The 19,965-nt window shown below is 34.2% G+C and overlaps 1 protein-coding gene across 1 annotated transcript in view; it reads right to left on the reverse strand.

Annotated features, from left to right (window-relative positions):
- Positions 1-19,965, reverse strand: part of RYR3 (ryanodine receptor 3) — a 256,319-nt gene that overhangs the window by 132,913 nt on the left and 103,441 nt on the right. Inside the window, exons 22-37 of the mRNA XM_068946291.1 lie at positions 18,176-18,279; positions 17,645-17,728; positions 15,900-16,059; positions 15,235-15,382; positions 13,535-13,740; positions 12,453-12,627; positions 10,001-10,209; positions 8,469-8,653; positions 7,683-7,719; positions 7,112-7,272; positions 6,406-6,571; positions 3,883-3,969; positions 3,269-3,495; positions 1,386-2,187; positions 700-900; positions 107-209 (exon numbers count right to left, since the gene is read on the reverse strand). Of these exons, the coding sequence (XP_068802392.1) occupies positions 107-209; positions 700-900; positions 1,386-2,187; positions 3,269-3,495; positions 3,883-3,969; positions 6,406-6,571; positions 7,112-7,272; positions 7,683-7,719; positions 8,469-8,653; positions 10,001-10,209; positions 12,453-12,627; positions 13,535-13,740; positions 15,235-15,382; positions 15,900-16,059; positions 17,645-17,728; positions 18,176-18,279 (3,055 nt within the window). The remainder of the gene's footprint in view (positions 1-106; positions 210-699; positions 901-1,385; positions 2,188-3,268; positions 3,496-3,882; positions 3,970-6,405; positions 6,572-7,111; positions 7,273-7,682; positions 7,720-8,468; positions 8,654-10,000; positions 10,210-12,452; positions 12,628-13,534; positions 13,741-15,234; positions 15,383-15,899; positions 16,060-17,644; positions 17,729-18,175; positions 18,280-19,965) is intronic.

Raw genomic sequence — 19,965 nt, forward strand, 5'->3', positions numbered from 1 at the left:
ATAATACAGCTAACCCTCCTCCTGCCTCCCCCAAATTAGTATTTTTTAATGGATCTGATTTTTTCTTTAATGGAAAGCAGAAAGAAAGTAAAAGCTTGCCACTCACCACAGTGAACTAAAAGATCATCATGAAAGTCATATAGCTCATCCCGAATCTCCTCTGGACAAGGGCAATCCTCTCCCAGTTGAAAATTCAACAACATATTAATCTTTAAGGGAAGAAAAAAAAAAAAACACAACATACTTAAGACCTTGAAGTAAGCTTGAACACTTCCTAATATATTACTATAGCAGTATTTTACCTGTTAAAGTTTATTATCAAATTAGTATACAGTACAGATTTCTAATACAGCTTTATGGTGATACTAAAGCAATGATCTTTTTCAAGTTTTAATTATGAATGATATAAAAATACAGATATCCTTAACAGTAAAGCTATTTTTGGAGGTGATAAAGTAACATTCAATTTTTCTATATGCTTCAGAAAAATCTAAGCCAACTTTGATCTACAGCTTAATTTTGGAGTGCAAGTATGAACATTCAGATACTGAGTACTTTGTGGCATCTTAATAAATTTAATTTCAAATTCCATTTCGGTTCTCCAGCAGCTGCAAAGCTAGTTTAGAAGTCAGAATTCTTTGATCATGATTAAGAATGTCTTTTTTTTATCTTTAGCTTCAGCCAGTTGTTTAATATTACCTGTTCTTGGGGAGGAGAACGAAATTCTTTGGTCTTCTTGGCAGTCAAAGCAGCAGACATGTTTAAGGCTTGCATGAGTTCATTGTACCTGTATTTCTGATTATATTGCAGCTTTGATACATAACGGTCTGCAAATGATACAATTGCCTCCACCCTGTGTTGTAGCTCACAGTCACAGAAATAATTGAGTAAATAGCACATCTAGCAGAGAAAAACAGATGCAAGTTAAACAGTTTATCTTAGAATCTACATCTTAAATTGTAATTGGGAAAAAATACAGAGGACACGATACATTGCAATAGATTGTAAAAATGAGAGAAGTTTTTTCTCTCCCTATTTTTTTTTTAATGATGCAAAGCTGACAAATTTATACAGCTTCATGATGATGATCAGGAATACTATACTGCATTTACACAGTCTTCACTCCACACTCTCAAAACTCATAGAAATATTAATTCTCTTTCAAAATAGACCTATGAAATCAGTGTTAGTATATCTATTTTGAGTAGGAAGAAACTGTGCAGACATTGCATCATCATCGAATTAGGTTATTTATGCCAGGTCACAAGGCAAACTGGAATAAAGATCTTGATTTCAGATCTCTAGGAACTGAAAAACAGACAAAGCACAACCTTTCTTTCATCAGTCGTATAGCATATATAATAAATTTAGGTTAAGATGATTACCTGAAGCTTAACAGATTCTGGTAATCTTGTCTGCAATAAGCCCTTTACAGGAGCTTTTGTTTCTTTTATTGCTTTCTCCCCAGCTTCTACAGCTTTTTCTTCAACTTGTGTAACTTCTTCCTTCTCTGTCCTCTCATCTAAATCTTCCTTGTGATCTCCAAATACATTAGGATCAATGAGGAGTAACACCTGCTTCACATCATCGTCATCAAAAACACCCATTATGAGCAAGGTTGCTATCAGTTTAAGAACAGGAACAAACTGGAATGCAACCTGTCCTCCAACAGGGTCTCGTATATGAGCACCACTACATTGTACTGCCTCTGTGAGCATGCTTATGGCCTTGGATTTGAGTATATCAAGTGGTATCTCTGGGCTCGATATCTTACGTTCTTCACTGGTCACAATAAAGCAAGGAGTAGAAAAATTAAAGCTTGGTTTCAGGCAAGTGCTAAGTCCTACTCCAGGTAAACCATGCTTCTTTGTTTCATCAGGATATAATTTAATAGTTCGAGTTTCCTCTGTAACTGGAATGATAAATTCATTGTTCATCATGAGCTTGGCTTGCTTGGCGTGTTCCAGATGAATACTAATGAGTAAATCATAGAAGCCGGAACGTAGGAGTCCAGGTAAATATCGATTATCTATCGTGTAAAATAACTGAGATATGTCCACATGGCTACAAAGAGCATAAGCCACTCTAGTGTTTCCTAGAGCACAAACTGAGCTATACAGTTTTAAAGTGTGGTAGTGAAACTTCATCAAATCTTCCTGTTCACACAGTTCCAAAATATCAACGCATCTGTTACAAAATAAAGAAACAGAACAGCAGTCAAATGAATGAATAATAATTTCCTAAAAGAAAAGGTTTTTATCTGCACACTTTAGTCAGTTCTGCTTTGAACCATTAATATCATGATTGGTACTGACTAATCTTAATGCCCGCATCCTCAAACCACACTAACTACTGGCGATGTCTTTATAAATTGATGAGATTATTTATAATTAGCAGTCCATAGCAAACTGAAGGAAAAAGGTAAGATAACAAAGTATCTCTGGAAGCTATGGCAAATTACAGCTTTATTTTTAAAAGGAATGTATTTGGAATGCTGAAATCCCACAGTAATACTGTCATAAAACAGTCTTCACAGCCTATTGGGGATTACTGTTTCTTTTTTTTCTTTTTCCACAGATAGGATTTTTTTCCCCCCTCTTTCCTTGGATTCACTTTTATTTATGTTGAATAATATTAGTTACTAAATTGTCAAAACACATTGCAAAATAACTGATAAAAGTATACCTTTTAAATCAGTTTTCTTCTACACTTTTGCTTATAGCTTAATTTGTCACTGGTTACAACTTTTGGTGTTTGGATACACATTTATCATAATCACTCCAGAGATAAAACAAATGTTTAATGCAATCTGAAAACCTAAGAAAGTCAGGATTTTTTTAGTAAGAACATAAAGGTTTAATTGATGTAAATTCAAGGCAGATGAAACTAGAAAGCATTTAGTACATAAAAAAAAAAAAAGAAAATCAACAAATAGTATTTGCATGGGGTTTTTTTGGTTATCCAAGCTGAAAAAAGCTGTGTGTTTAAAGACCTAGTGATTTAAGAGCTAATACCTCCTAATTAAAAGAATATCAAATAGTCATAAAGATTGCTTTATCTCATGCACACGGATGTAATTAAATGGCATCAGCCTCTTACATCTACTTAAATTTCACACACACAGTATCACAGCAGATAAGAACAGAAATTCTGAACAGTTCAAGTGTCAATATCCTCCAAGACAGGTTTAACTAACACACAAACATTAACTATCTACTTCAGTACGTTTCCTCCGCAAGCAAGCCACGATAGTTCCTTCCAGACGAACCTGTTTTCCTCTGGGATATGAAGTGCCATCATTTGCAGAGGCTCCAAACACTGCACAACCCAGCCGTGACGTTCACTGACACGCTCGGTTTCTACTTTCAGAAAGGTGTTTGGCATTCTGCTCCATAAAACAGGGGTAATTGTTTGCACATCAAGGCGAGGGGGACACTGAGGAACAGGATTTCTCTCTTCACTTTTAAAAATTGCTGCTGATAAAGGCATAGTATTCTGAAACAAATAAGTACGTTAAAGTTATTTTTGCAACACCTAACTACAAATCCTAAACTTATAAAACCAAAATATAGTATTTTTAAGTGATAACAAAGAGATTATAGAAATACATAAGTTATTGCAATAAACACATTTGATTAAAAATAAATGAAGAGCATTCTCCCATAACATCATTAGTTTATTTTGCCAAAGCCAATTTAGTTTTGTTGTACTTACTTGTAATTCCTTGTACACACTAACTTAGTATAATAATTACATTTACAAAATTAACATGTCAAACAAAAAGTCACTCCACAGATTCAATCTAAACAAATTCAACTCAGCAGGCATTTCTGTGGAAATTAATAGATTTAAAAGAGCACATTTATGGAAAATATTTAATACCTTTAATTTACCAAGTTCAAACTGAACCAAGTTTGTGCTTGTAGGCTGTACAAAAGTTGCTGGAAAAAGCTTTGTGTTCGGTTCAACCTAGAAGAGAAATGAGATTGCAAAGAGTAGTTGTACCAGTTTAATTTCAAGAATTCCCCACAAGATCACCCTCTGCCCTATAAACTATAATTATCTTTTTTAATTAATTCTGTTTTTTAATAAAATATAATTTATAATTATAGTTTGGGCTAAAGCTTTCAGTGCTCTAGTGTGGCTTAAAAAGGTATAGCCTATACAATCAACCCAAGACTTAAAGAGTGCAATTACATATTTTCATTATATCACTGTGTATTTTGCTTACTGTGCACCTACTTTATACAAGTACAATTAGCATATTCATGCTGTGAAGTAGTACAGTTCATAACTTTGAGTGTTGCAAACTATCAAAAATTGCAAAACAACATAGAGAATGTTTTGAGAGTCACAAAAAGAATCTGTACTATTTTATATGAGAAAACAGCCCTTAAATACAATATACTTTAAGCAATGTGTAAAATACTATATACTGAAAAAGGTGTGGGGGGGAAGTTATTTCAGAATCATGAGCATTGAGACAGACAAAATAACGTACAGGTATGGACCTTCTGATCTTTTTGATAAGGAAAATAAACAAACAAGTAGAAATAAGAGGTATCCTGCTTTGAAAGACACTAGCAATAAACATCTTTTTCATTTCATTAAAGCCTGAAAATCAGGTATGTTAGACGAAACTGACTGAGACAATGAAACTCTCAGCCACTGAACAAAGATAGATATTTCCTAGCAAAAATAATTGATTCTGTAATTTCTAATCTTGTGTGAAGGTCAGAAGGCCATTACTAACATGGAATAAAATAAACTGTCTTCGTAAACCAACATTTAAGATCTCATTTCTGCTCTGAATATTTTAACATTGGTCTGACTATTAATTATAAAAACTCAAATATATATGTATATACTTTCATTTGTTCTTCTATTACAGACAATTTTTTTTCCAAATATTATCACAGCATTCAATAGATATCTCAAGAACCACAGTAAAATTCATGCTTTCTCTTCAACATTTTGACTCCTAGGCCTTGAGATTCCCACGTACATACACAGTCTGTCCACTCCACTTGAGATGACTGAAAAGCATAAACGGTTATAAAGTAGAGTCACAATTTTACTGCCTCTAGACCAGGCAAATATCAGTCATTTGCCTCAACTGCCATGACAGATTAGACACTGAAGTATTTTAAAGCTTTTATGCTACAGCAAAAATGTTCAGGAAATGAAAAAGTGAAAACTATATGAGGTAGTGCAGCATAACAGGCAGATTCTGCTTATGTATTTTCATAGGGGTTCTTTGCAAAACTGCAGAACAGGTAAAGGTTGTTCCATGAAAAGAATTTCCATGATTTTGTTCAGAAATTTAGTTCAGCTGTCATATTTATCTGCATCTAGCTACAAAACCAGCAAAGCATGGGGCTTAAACCCCTTCATCTCCTATTTTATGTTCCCATAGTGTTGATAGTTAATATTCTCCAAGCATGCTACCGAAGTCTCTAATCACTGTGATATTTTACAACACACCAAAATCACAGCTGCCTATGCCATTTCCATCCCCATTTATAGGTTGTGTCCAGCCTTGCTTCATTCATTTTCATCAAGTCTGTATTCAAAGTTCTATTAAATTTAGTTTAATAATAAAAAATCATTTTAATAAACATTTAAGTTTTATCTATTTTGCAGATTTGGGGGTTTTGTTTATATAGGAGAAAAAAATGCATCATTACTAACACTAACTCTTCTACATTGGATGTTCTAGTATGGATAACTAATCTTATCAAAAGCAAATCTTATCAATTTGGTAATGAAAAAAGCAGTCATGATTAGTGAACTGTTTGCATAACAGCTCCACATTTTGAGAATGTTAATAACGTTTAGGGCCCATCCTCTTTATTTTTGCTTTGCAGGTTAATACGCATTTGAATTCTGAGGTCTGAACTCTACCTATTCATAAGATATCCACATCACAGTTACCTGCAGCAAAAACAAAACCTGGAAAAAATAAATTAAGTTTATTTGCTCAATGTAGACTGAATTTTACAGTGTCTAAAGTCTTAGTTTCAACCTTTTTAATTTAAATAACTATTCTCTCTATGGTGTATTACAGATGAATTAGTTCACAAAAGATATTCCTAAAAATAAGTGCTACGAAGTAACATTCTGAATCATAACAGTTGCAGGGTAAAAGTTTTTTTTCTGGTTGATATCTAGCAACAGTACTTCAACAATGTTTGATACTACTGTAAGAAGATGGAAAAATGAAGCTTTATATATGAGAGAGAGAGGAGAAGAGAGAGGGGGAGAAAAGAGTGATAGAACACTGTACAATAACATCTTATTATCACAAGACTAATTTTTGGTTAGATTTCTGGAAAACAAAACAATCTTTATAATAGCACCAATGCAATCAGCTTACAGGATGGCTTCTTAAAAATCTGGTAATACCTGGTAACAAGTGCCAAGCTCTTTTCCATTGGCCGTGAACGACAACATTCCAGTAGCCAGATCAACAAAGCATCCGACCTCCAGGTCAACATTACTGCGACCTGATCTCTGAGAGCTAGCAATTATGTCTCCTCCCCAAACCATATAGCAGTTACTGCGCTTCACACTGAAAGAAAAACAGCATGAACAATGAAGAAAAAACAAAAGTCATACCGCACATGATGAAGTACTCAATGAAGACATACTTTTCAATGGAGTAACAAGAGATTCTTAATGGTGCTTTTGTTGCTTTTGATTGTTTTCTTGTTAAAAAAGAAACTTTTAAAAAAGTACCATGGGCAAGGGATCTGACTGACAGAGCCCACTATTAATTTTTTTTTCCCTTATTTTATAACTATGAAAGAATTTCACATGCTTTTGCGTGCATATGTGAGATACATTAAAAAAGATCATAGATTCATCCACAGTGACCAAATAAAGATGCCAAATAAAGAAGCATCACAAACCTTCCTTTCATACAGAACACATACAACAGACTTGTTGACTTTAACAAGATATTCATATATAAATGAATAGTAAACAGCCCCATCCCATAATCAATTTTTAATATGTTTAAATTATTAAAATGTCATAAACCTTGTGAATAATTCAGTTCCAAAAACAATATTAAAATATAAAATTTAGTAAGTGATAAATAAATTCATACCTTTCATGAACCCTGCCTCTCTCATCACCTAAAGTGACTGTCACTGTGCAATTTTTATTTAGGTCAAAATTCTCACTGTAAAAATGATAGTCCGGTGTTACCCAGCCAACCCAGACAGAGGATGGGTCTTGGCCAGCAAATATCCGCAGTGAATAAAAGTACTGAAAAGAGCAAAAGAATATATTAGGAAAAGAAATCTGAATTAGTTTATGAAAAAATTTTATGAAGGAACAGTAGTAGAAAAATGCTCCATACATATAAAACTTTAATAATAGTATTTCACATTCACTTCATAAGTCTTGTAAAACACTCTAACATCAACGCTCATCAAACAAATAAAAAAAATAAAATAAAAAACAAGTCATTTTCAATTTTGGTATTTATCCATAGATTGAGATAGCGAGATTTATGCAGCAAGTCACACAACTCTGAGCACTGTTATTTACACACAGTGTTACTAGTAAATGGTTAAAAGGCTTCTTTAACAGATCAGCTTCTAATGAACAGGGGGTCAAGACTAAACCTATTTCAAAAAGTAACAAAAACTAAGCATTTAAACGTATTTACTTACTGTGGTAGAAGGAACAGCAATTTCTTGGCTTTGTTTTCTAAACAAAAGAAAATATTAGTAAATTAGTAAGAAAAAAAAGTCCTCATTATTAAAATAAGTGTACTTACAAACAAACTAGTATTTGCTGGGCATCAAGTACTTGTGATATGAGTAAATTAAATATACAAAAGTTTTCCAGTAAACATCAGGGTAGAAAAACAGACCTACAGGAGTTGACTGCAGTTAGGGTGGGGAGGTAGGAGGAGTAGTTTGGTTGATTTACCATAGCTAACCAAAGGTAAAGGTAATGCTCCAAGGTGCTGAACTCCTCTAGTATCTTTAAAAAGCTGTCCCACATTTGGTTTTGTTTTGTTTTTTTTTTTTTATATTTTCACAGATTAGTTACTTTTCCAATACCTATCAGCTATTGAATGGTAGTATGGAGGAGTATTAATCCAGTAGGTAAAAGATTCAGTGCTGATTTTTCAAATAGGCTGAAGAGCCTTGTAAATACCACTGATTTCAAAATGAATGCAGATGCTTAGCAATGAATAACTAGAACCCTTTTGATCCATCTCTTCCAAACAGATTCTCTGATCCTGTTAGGAAATAGCAGTCTGCAGTGAAGTTCTGTTACAAATTTATTTAAAGCATGATGAATAAAAAAAAATTTAAGAAATACGTATCCTATACTAACATGTTCTTAGTCCAGAAAACAGATACGAGATCTTGAATGTAGACCAATAAAGAATAATAGAACATTCTGAACTCAGATTGGGAAATAATTTAATTAAACACAAATCTAACCGTTTTTGGAAAGCATCAGATGAGGCATTTTCCACACCAATGCCAAAGCTGAACGATGAACGGAACTCGACAGGCATACTCAAACGGCAATATATCATATCTGAATTGCTGTTCTGTGTGCCAAATGTTTTGTGAGTAACTTTTAACCGAGGTGGACTCTCAATAGTTCCATCGATTCTCCATATCTAAAAATGATAGAAATAACTGTAAAATACTATTCCGAGAAAAATGCTGAAAACTTTTAGTGAGCAACTAGAGGATAAATGCAAGAAGGAACTAACTTAAATTTGTCAAAATTAATTAATTTCGAAACTATGCAATTTTCTTCTCTGATAGGAAAACTAGCATCAGTAGTGAGAGAAGCAATAGATTCAATATCCTGACTACAGTAAATCTTTTAAAGTTCTTCAGTGCAGCATTTTCAGAAACAAAAATACAGATGTTATTAAAATAAATCACTAAATTTTGAGTGCATAAGTCATTGAAAAATTGCTCCCAAGAAATCAATAGTTTTTTGACACAGTCAGAAGAAACATCAAGCAGAATGCTTCAGAAGATCCTTCTGAAATCCGAGTCTGATATTATTCAGCACTTTTCTTGGTGCTGAAAAAGTGAGTATGCTTTTAAACTAAAGCAGTGACAGCGACATTTCAAAAACTGTGTAAAGATAAGAATAAAGTTGAAAATATCCTGATAAACTGAAAAAAAAAAATTGCTGAGATCATTGAGATGGAATTCTGTAAAGTAAGTGTTTTTTGTATAGGAAGGAAACGTAGGAAGACAAATATTAAGGAGTAGCTGGCTAAAGACCTGAATTATAGTAAATGGCCTAGGAAGTATAGTAAAAAGCTGACTAGGAATTGGAACTCAAATGAGAAAATACAGTTGTGAAATATATTTACAAGGAGTATTTTATGCAAAACGTACGATATTCTGCTCTAGAATCTGCTCCCTAGCTAACAGATTAGCCAGGGAGTTGTAGAATTCATATCACTGATGGGTTATAAGAACAAATGAAACATCTGTCTCAGTTACATCGCAGGCATACTTAAATGTCCCTGAGATTACCAAAGTAAACTAGACTCAGTCTCTGCTCATCTCACATTTCTATTATCTTAAGTGATGCTGACTTCAGCTGAGCAAGAATTAGCTTATTTTCAACAAATACTCATTCATTCTGACCTGATATTTAAGAAATACGTATAGTAGAGAAGAACTTAAAAAGAGAAAGAAAGCGTAACATAAAAAAAATGATTCTAAGATATCACAACTGACATGGTCCACATAGCTAACCACAGTGCAGCAACATAAATTAACAATACATAGAACAGTTAAGTATTTCCATACAGGGTAACAAGATGACCATAAATGAAGTTGGAGATAGACAAGATGATCTGGAATTAACTAAGGGTGACTTAATAGACTTAAATGACAAACTATCTGATGACATGAGGTATTAGTAAGGCTTTAACATCTCAGCTTGCCTAAACAAACTGTTGATAAACAAGTGTCTCTTTAACATGTAACGTTACCTCGATGTGAGGATGATTTTTTGGCACATTGACAAATGTCGGTAAGCGTTTACTAAACCACATAGCGACATCTCTGTTCATGTTGACAGCAAAAGGTTCAAAACCTTCTTGAAGGCCGCACATTGTATAATACTTGAACGTACTGGCATCCATTCCAAGGTTCATGCGGCCAATCTGAGATAGACCCAGTGCACAAATTGGAACAAAACCTAAGAAAGCGATAAGACCAAAAGAAAAAACAATAATTTATTTGGAGAACACAAACATTTTATTTTGGATCCATCCAATGTGAGCTAAACTTCAGGTACTACAGGGAACGTACATGAAATAATGACAGTAGCGAGTATTTAAAGCCACCTTAAATATTAACGGCTAAATTGGATATAATTGCTACTGAAAACCCTGAGGACTTAGGCAATGAATTAACATTGCACACACTATTCCATTTATTTAAACATTAAACCAGTTGAATTGTTATTGGCACGCTCCAATTTCCATGAAAGATGAACAAAAAAAAGTCAAGTTGAGCAGTAGCTTTGTGGACTATCAGATTTGAAAAACTAAGATTGGCAAGTGTCGGATACTCATTTATTAGAAAGATCAATTATTTTCTCTATCTTTTTAGACTAATAAACATGACTTTATACAATGAATTGGACACTGGAAGACAAACTTGGCTAGACAATGAAGTTATGTATGAAGGTATGTAATGTGAGCATTAAAGTTTCAGTAGGACTTTTAGATGAGGTTGAGATATCTCTATATTTGTTAAAAAATTTCTTTTGTCATCAATATCTATAAACGTGTTGCCAACCTCCATCCTTCTTGATCGACAAACTGAAACTTTCTTAATGTGGGCATTTTTTAATGACTGAGCATTTTCACTCTCCATGTACCTGTCGCAGCCAATGCCTACAGAGATGAAAATGTAGAATGACTTCTCCACCCCTTCTGAAACAGAACTTGGGGTAACTTCTGGGGAAAGCCAACAATTTCACCTGTATAGCAGAGAATTCCTATCCTACACTTCAATCTTGAGCCTTAAGAAAAGCTCTCAAGGCAGTCCCTCTTTCTCTACCATCAGGAAAATTGTACTAGTCATCAGACCAAAGATGCACAGTGGGTAATTGCAAAATTTTCTGGTAATTACTAACAAGCATGAAGCTACCACCAGCTGGAGGAGATAAATCTCCAAAGAAAATTTCAATTAAAAAAGTAGAACAGTATAGTTTGAAAATATTCCCTATCTCCTTCAACATATTCATGTCGAAACTGCTGTCCAAGAAGGCAGAAGTGGAAAAAAAAAAAAAAAAAAAAAAACAGAAGAGAAAGCAGAATCCAGAAATAGCAGTGCAGGTAAGCTATCAATAGGACAGAAGGAAAAAAATCATAAACTAGACTCAGATCTACACTCATGTTGCAAAGATTTCTCATCCTATAGTATTCATTTTGTCCTCCACAGAGGATAATATAATTTATATTAAATGTGTATGCTCCAATAAGAAAATAAGGGACTACATTTTCCATGTTTGGGGATTTTTCAAGGTTCTTATTATAACTACTTCTTGTTACCATTGAAGTTCAGTTCTCTGAGTGAGCCTAGCAAGCTGCACAAAAATTAACCCATTCTGATTGCCAAACTCTCATTAATTACTATTACTGGATTAAAAAAAGTGCCAAATGACCCCTTTTACAATACATTTTTATGAGGTTAATGTGTAGCACAGTCTGAAGGGTTACATCAGTGAAATATGACTTAAAGGCACTGACAGAGATAGCAGAGAGGAATAAACTAGCAGCTTGGGAAACTGAGAATCAAAACTTGTTAGACTTGTAACCACCAATGATAAAAACAGGAAGCTACAAGTTCCCAAAGGAACTTTCCATAAACTGGAAAATAAAAAAGAATTTGAAGAGGCAGGTTAAAGAAAAAAAAAATCACTGAAGATGTCAAGACTATTTAGAATGTTTCATTTTTAAGTGGATGAAAGGAAAGCCTTTGCGTATCGCTGTAATAACTACTGTTGAGAGGAATAAGCATTTGTTTAATATACTTGATTAACAATAAAAGAATCAATTATTTTGCAGCTGTGAGTAAATGCAAATGATAGATTCATTTCATTTATTAGCTAACAACCATTCTTAATTCGAAAAGGCACATGGATTACATTTAAGCTTTTCAGCAGAATCATCTGAAAACAGTGCAGATGGACAGCATGCAACATCATGGTAAATTTTATCATTGCTCCAAGTATAAAACTCGTAGGATGATATGCCTTAGTGTTAGGGTTAAATGAGTTCAAAGCAAATGTGCAAGGAGGAAGAAGAATTAACTTGAAATAAAATCAGCAACAGCACTATTCTGATTTCTCATTTCACTAAGCCAGTAGGACAGATTAGGTTTTCTCCCCCCACCCCGACAACTGCATAATTGTAAACAGTATTCAATTACCACTTTCTATTCCAAAGTCAGCGAATGCAAGTTCTGAACCTTTACTTGTTATAAGCAATTCTCCATTCAGAGTAAAGATAATTGATTTGTCATCCAAGTTTATCATGCAACCAACCACATCTCCTGGTTGCCAACTTCGTCCAAAAAATCCACTGCCTTGATGCCAGCGCTGTCCCTAAACAAACAAACAAAATATGTATGTATATATATCAATCAAATAAATAAACACCATGCTAAAATTTAAATATACAACATACGTATTTTCAGACAAGAAAGACTTAAAGCTCTAGAGATAAAAATTGAAGAAGGTACTAATCAGCTGAGACTAGGAATATCGTACAGACAGATAAAAGTATCAGGTATAAAATTCTAAATAAGAAAATAGACAGTGTAGCAAATGTTTTGGTCTAAATGACTCAGTTAAGTAATAACAAGACTCTAAACTTAATTCTTTGCTTTTCTTACATCTTTTCCGTCCAGGATCTCAAACCAATTTACAACATGGCTTTGAGGTATGACAATTTAATTAGTATCATCCTAAAACTAAATCACCCTGAATTCCGTAATATGCAAATAGCAATTTGGATCCTGGATGATAATCGATGTTCTCTGGACTCCAATTCTTATATGCAGTGTCACTGTCATCCTTCCTGTCCTTTAGGAGTCAAGCTTGGGAAGAAAGCACGTGCAGAAGGCAGAATAGAGAGAAAAAAGGAAAACAAATCTGTGGCTCTCTCTTCCAGTCACTGAACAAACTTTTTTTTTTTTTTGTGACTCACCATTTATAAAAAAGGAAAAAAATTCTGAATTTTGTTCCTGTTTACAAGAGACTTCTTTTCTCGGTTTGGTATATCCCAGGAAGAAGGACCTAAAACAATCCACCTTTGTTAGCATAATTACAATGCCCAGAACTGAAATGCAGATACTATGCAGCATGAAATAGAGCTCAGAGATGCTTTTTTTGTGAATCAAAAACATTCCAATAGTTGATTTGAAGGATATAGAGGGAACCTGTACTATAGTTCTCCTTCTAGTCTATTTATACACAAAAATAATTCAAAAAATGATAAAAGGGTACTGACTTTGCTTCCTTCAAAAACAAATGCTTGGTCATCTGCTCCCAATTCTACATCAGGTCGACATCCTGGCCTGGCCCAGCCAACACGCATATCTCCACCTGTCACAGCTTCAAATTCAAAATACCACTTTCCGGACTTCACTGCATAAGACTTCTCTACTCTGAAAAAACGAATCTTGTCAATGCTGACTTTTTCCATGGTCTGGTCAGCTGTAAATACAAACAAACGGAGGAAAAAAATGTTTTTTAATTAGAGAAGACTAGAAATGACACACTCTGCCTTTTCACCTGTTGCTACTGTTTTCTGATTTTGAAAACAGCCACTACCTACCATTACGAGTTTAAGAACAATACTATATTTTCCACTGTATTTATAAAATAGGATTTGAAACACACTCGATTTTTTCTCTTATTTCAATGACAGAACATTGCTGCATCAAAAAATTATTCCTACTGTTTGGTTTTTGAACCAATATTTTGAACACAGGCCCCAAAAACCTTTGTAGTAAATGTTAGAAACGGAGGAGCAGTAATCAGTATTCAGAGGCTTCCACATTCTATAATCAGATACGCGGTTATCCACTGTTTACAATCAACAGATTACAAAATCTATCACTCAGCGCAGAGCCCCAAACACAAAACTGAATAGAACAGGAGATCTCAGAAGTTTAAGATTACTACATGGAATACAATCCAATGCAATAATTCGGTAAAACAATACAAAAAAAAATTACAGTTCACTAAATTCAGAACATTTTAAAAACTACAAAAGTTTTGCTTTTTGTCAAGAAATTACAGTGGTATAGCAAATATGAGGAAAAATTGCTAAACCAATTTCTGCTTCTGAATTCAACAGGGAAAAAAAACCTCTTATTCAACTTGGTGCAGGATTGAGCTCTTAAGAAATTGTCAAATATAATCTGCAAAAGGTTCAAAAAAATTTTTTTAAGTTGGACTCACGCTCTTTACTTTCTTCTTTCATTAAATATTACAAGTACTTGAGAGTCCTGGGATATTTTTTAAAGTTCTTCTCTCCCTCCATATTAAAAAACACATGCTGTGGAAGGGGAAAAACTGATTATTGGAAAACTTGAGGGAAAATTGGCTTCAAACTGTTTCTATTTCTTACTAATAATAATAAGAAAACCAATACATGTAGCATATTTACTTAAGGTAAATATCCTTTAATGATGAATTTTTTTAGCCAGAATCTTCATTACATTAGAACTGTTAATGAATTATCCCTGGCAGCTTACAAATGCAGTCTTGAAGAACAAGAACTGTAATGTGACATACCTGAGTACCTAAAACTAAGAAAGCGTTTGAAAAAATAAACGTACATGTATTTCAAGCATTTCATATACCTCAAAGATTCAAGAAAGGCATGAATTGCCTCAGGTAGATCCCTCTAACATCAGAACACTTTAAACAGTGATTTCCAAATGAAAACTAATACATTCATCCACACTACAGATTTTCTCCAATCTAAAAGTCAAAGAAATTATAATTATCAAATCATCAACTACAATAAATCTTTTCAATCTAAGCGATATATAAGTCATTCACACCCTTCATTCAAGTCCACTACAAAAAACACACTAGCTTTAGTTAATATCTAATATGTTTTCCTCACCTATTTCAGTGTTTTAACATTTTCCCAGCACTGTAAAAAAAACAGCCATGATTTTGGTTTAGCGTACATACCTATTTCTTGGTCTGGTGGCTCAATACTATAGCCATAGCCTGCAAATGTTCTAACAGCTTCACGCAGGCTATCTCTGTTTGATTTTTTAGTACGTTCATCTAATAATGCATATGGCACTAACCGAGGATTACGTTTGTTTTTAAGATCCTAAAAGAAGTGGCAAGAAAAAACAAAAAGAAAATTGTGCTTAAATTTCACGAAGAGATATATATAATGAAACAGAGTGAAGGCTGAAACAATGCTAAAAGTTATTACAGGGAAGACATGATATTGGTAAACGACAGTTTTATGAATGCAAAGTCAGTTATGTACGTTAAACCCAATTGTTAATGATATTAAAAACCTGAAGACTTGGAAAGAATTAGAGAGGAGCATGGCAATATATCCTCACAGAAAACTAATTAATATGCTACTAGCATATTAGTTTAGAAGGAAAAAGAATCTGTCTCAGTTACTAATCTGGCAGCTGCAGCAATGCAGGTCTGACAACCTACTCAAACTTGCGTGATTAAGGCTTTCTACCCTACTCTTCCTGTGCCAAGTTTTCCAGAGTTTCCATGTCCTCTAGCATTTATTCTATTATGTGACATTCCCAACTAATGCTCCAGAAAACAAAATCTCACATTCTTCCCTTATCCCAAATTTCTCTAAAAACAGTCCCTACCTGCTGAATGCCATAGGTCCATCCTTGTTTTATTCTGTCTTTTGCCCAGACATTATGTGCGTTTTCTGCTAGTTTATCAACTAGAAATTCTTGAGAAGGTAACAATTTCACTTCAGAAAGATCAAGAGGGGCAGGTTTATATCCATTTGACATCACGTAACTGTAAGTCAACAAAGGACAACAGAGAGAGTCAAGATATCCCAATAATGATATTTAAAATTTTCTGTGTGGCATTCATAAGGTGGCATTCACTTTCTCCCCCCCGTTTCATTCTCCTGCTCTCCATACCTTTGTGAAAATCCACACTGTGTTTGGTTACTGACAGGGACATAAACTGTACAGAGCAGAGAGTCTCGTCCTCCACCTAGTTGCACACTGTCTAACTAAATGGAATTCAGATTTGTATGTGGGTCCCTAAATAGCTGTTATGAAAATAATATTTTATTAAATGGGTACACTTTAACATTTGCTTTTAGATATATTTCTATTTTAAAGATCTGTGTGATGACCTATCAATATTTTTTTTTTAAGTATAGGATATAACTGTATTTTAAAATTTATAAACTTTGATACAGCAGCCTGTAAAGATTACATGTTATCATTCATTCCAATAAAATTAACCAAAACTTACTTTAAACATTGCTTTTCCCACTTTTCCAATGAATGAGAAGTTTAAAAACTAGTTTAAATATTATTTACTACTTGTAGTATGAAACCTTGGGAAAGGTTCTTTTTGCCCTTTTTAAATTAGTGTCATCAAATGGATCAAGTTTACCATCTTCCATACCATAAAGGTATTTATGTTACCACTATTTTACTCCCTCTAAAATCCTAACTCTGTTTCTCACGGATAAAGCTGCTTCAAGAAAGCAGACATCTTGTGAGATGATAAACTGATGGGATATGGGAAGAATCTGATTCACTGTTACTGTCTCGAAATTTCATTAAAGGTCAGCACTTAAACCTGCCCCAGGAGCACTACAGAACCCCCACAGACAAGACTAGAGGGATGTGATCTTTGATTCATCTTCACCAGTTTTGGGGTCCTACTGATTCCTTCAGGGTCTCTAAACAAAAAAAAAACAACATTCTACTGTTTCAGCTCCCCAACTGCCACAGTTCAGCTACCAAATAAAAATTGAAGTAAAAAAAACCAAAACAGAGAGAAGATATTTTATGCAAGTCTACCCCATGCACATTTCCTAGAGATGTACACCATTTTAACAACTGTAATTTGCTAGATTTTTTTTGCTTGCATTTTTTCATGAGGCATAGGATGCTTAAATAAAAACATTAATAATGTCTTTGGCAACATCTATATGTGGAACAAACATTTGTAATGGATGGAAGTGAAGGAGAGGAATAAATTGAAAATAAAAGTTATGGAGAAAAGGTAAACACTCTTCTAAGTAGATTGGTTTACTGTCATATAACTACTTTATTTTGCTATGTGATAGAAAAGCACTGAAATACTGCTAATTTTGTAATATCTGCTCTAAGATCACGTAACATTTAAGCTACACACAGTCATATCTGCATGAGTCACTCCACGAGGAGATGCAACACATCAGTATTAGTAGTCAGCAATCATCACAGGCAAGGGAACAGACCAACCATATGGGGTTCATTGCATCAGCATTCCTATGGGGTTCATTGTGAGTATTTTTTAAAATAAATTTACAATATTTTTATTTCATTAATACTTTATACTTACAAACTATATACAATAATCATAAGGTACATACTTTTTAGGAAGTTTAACTTTTTTAAGATCTTCCTCGGCTGCTGGATTACCATGGACAATGTGACATCCAAGGGCCAAAAGGGTTCTATTAACACAGAAAAATGGTAGTAATAAGATAAGCTGTTGTAGTGCTTATCCACCTTTTTTCCCCCGTTTTTTTTGGTTTTCGTTACAAATATACCAATGACATTTATATTCAAAATAACAGAATCTCAAAACCCAGGCATTTTACCTTATTTAAAAAAATCCCTTCAAAGGGTAAAAAATGTACAAATTGGGGTTTTGAAAATTATTCCAGTTTGAGTAAAGCCAATAGGATTTGGTATTGTCTCCTTATTTGTATCTCTGTAGACACAGATTTCTCCAAATCTCTCTAAATGCATCCCTGGAACTTCCAGCAAAGCTAGCAGAACACACTTTGAATCAGATATTCTAACTGACTGTCATGCTTTTAAATCTTACAGCAGTATAAAGCTTTGCAATGAAAAATAAAAAAAAAAAAAAACTCTTTTCTTTCACATTTAAAACTCACTTTAGGGTTTCTGTTGACATTTGTAGATTATAGTTCTTCTCTGTTTCAGGTAGTTTTGAGAATTCCACAAGACAAGGATGATGCCTTTTATTATCATCTCGTATCTGTAACAAATTAAGAGGAGAGAATATTTTCCTGACGCCAGAATCAGACCAGTATCAACAGAGCAAAAAATGTTTAAATCTTTGCCCTAGTAAAGATACTGTGAACAATACCATTTAGCTTTGCTCAGTGATAGTTATTCATTATTGAATAACTAATGCAAATGAACCTTCCTATGACTCATTTATACTATACACTATAAGTACTCCCCCATAACCATCAAAATACAATAAAATTCTGGGTATTTGGCATGTTTTGCATAAATACACAAAACACAAAGCAAGCCTGAAAATCCAATGAACGTTTCTACTGAATGCCTGAGTTACAGATGGAGAAAGTCTGTATAATCTGCTCTGTTGCACACATTCTGATTCCTTAAAGGATCATTTGGTAACGTTTTCCATATACCACTGAAACAATAATGCAGCATATTCTTTCTCTGATGTCATGAGAAGCTGAAGCTTAATTTAATAAGCTCTTTCATGTAACGCCTGGTTGTTGTTTCACTCAATGTCAATGTGTGTAAAGTTATCTGAAGGAAAGGTGTCAAGAGGATGAGGCCAGTCTCTTCTCCGTGGTGCCCAGTGACAGGACAAGAGGCAACAGGCACAAACTGAAACACAGGAAGTTCCACCTAAACCTGAGGAAAAACTTCTTTCCTGTGAGGGTGACGGAGCACTGGCACAGGTTGCCCAGAGAGGTAGTGGAGTCTCCTTCGCTGGAGATATTCAAAACCCGTCCGGATGCGATCCTGGGCAATATGCTCTAGAGGCCCCTGCTTGAGCAGGGGGGTTGGACTAGGTGGTCTCCAGAGGTCCCTCCCAACCTTGGCCATTCTGTGATTCTGTTTCTAGCTTGGTGGCAGTTAAGAGTCTAGACACTTCACACTCATGAAAATTGTCAAAGTTCAAAAATAATAATAATGTTAAAGCTCAGAATGTCAACAGCAGTGACACTTTAGTATATAGTAAGACAGAACTCCTATTGAGAAAAAAGGAGTGAAATAAATCCATAACTAAAAACCGCAGAGGATAAGAAAAGGAAAAAGAGTTTCTTCTGAAGGATGCACAGGATGCAGTGGTGATGGAGTGGCCTTGTCCCAGTAAAACCGAACTTGAAAAGTAGTAAGGTGAAACCCCCTAACTTCAAGGCAGAACATAACCTGTAGAAGCTCACACTGCTAAGGAAAGTTACTAATTCTAGCATAGTTGTTGCCTGAATATAATAGACTCCACCTATTTTTTAACTGTTTCTTATTTTGTAAGACCCATTGGACAGGGAATGCCTTGTCGTATGCATTTAAAAATGCTGATTAAATGGCCTTACTCTCTTCAAGTTGTTAGATTCTCCCACATCATAAGGGATCACTGCAAGGACAAGTTGCAACTGTAGCTATTTTTAAATCAATAAAGAGCTTTGAAGAACTTTAAAGTTACTGTTACAAAAGTTATCAAACCCAGCCTTGGTTACAAACAGCAGGAAGTTCCCATGCGGAACTTTTCCCTTGGCACCTACCTGATCCACAGTAACCAAACAGATAGTGAATAATCACACAAATATCAGTATGAATTTCAGTAGAATTTCAGTTTGGTCTAATTAGGAAGTTTCTCAGTAAAGAACATTTTTAATAGTTAATTACCCATAGTGCTAAAATAAGTGCCTTATTTATATACCAAATTTGTCTTATA

Source organism: Struthio camelus, chromosome 5 (assembly GCF_040807025.1).
Source record: "Struthio camelus isolate bStrCam1 chromosome 5, bStrCam1.hap1, whole genome shotgun sequence".
In the NCBI taxonomy this organism is placed as follows: Eukaryota; Metazoa; Chordata; class Aves; order Struthioniformes; family Struthionidae; genus Struthio; species Struthio camelus.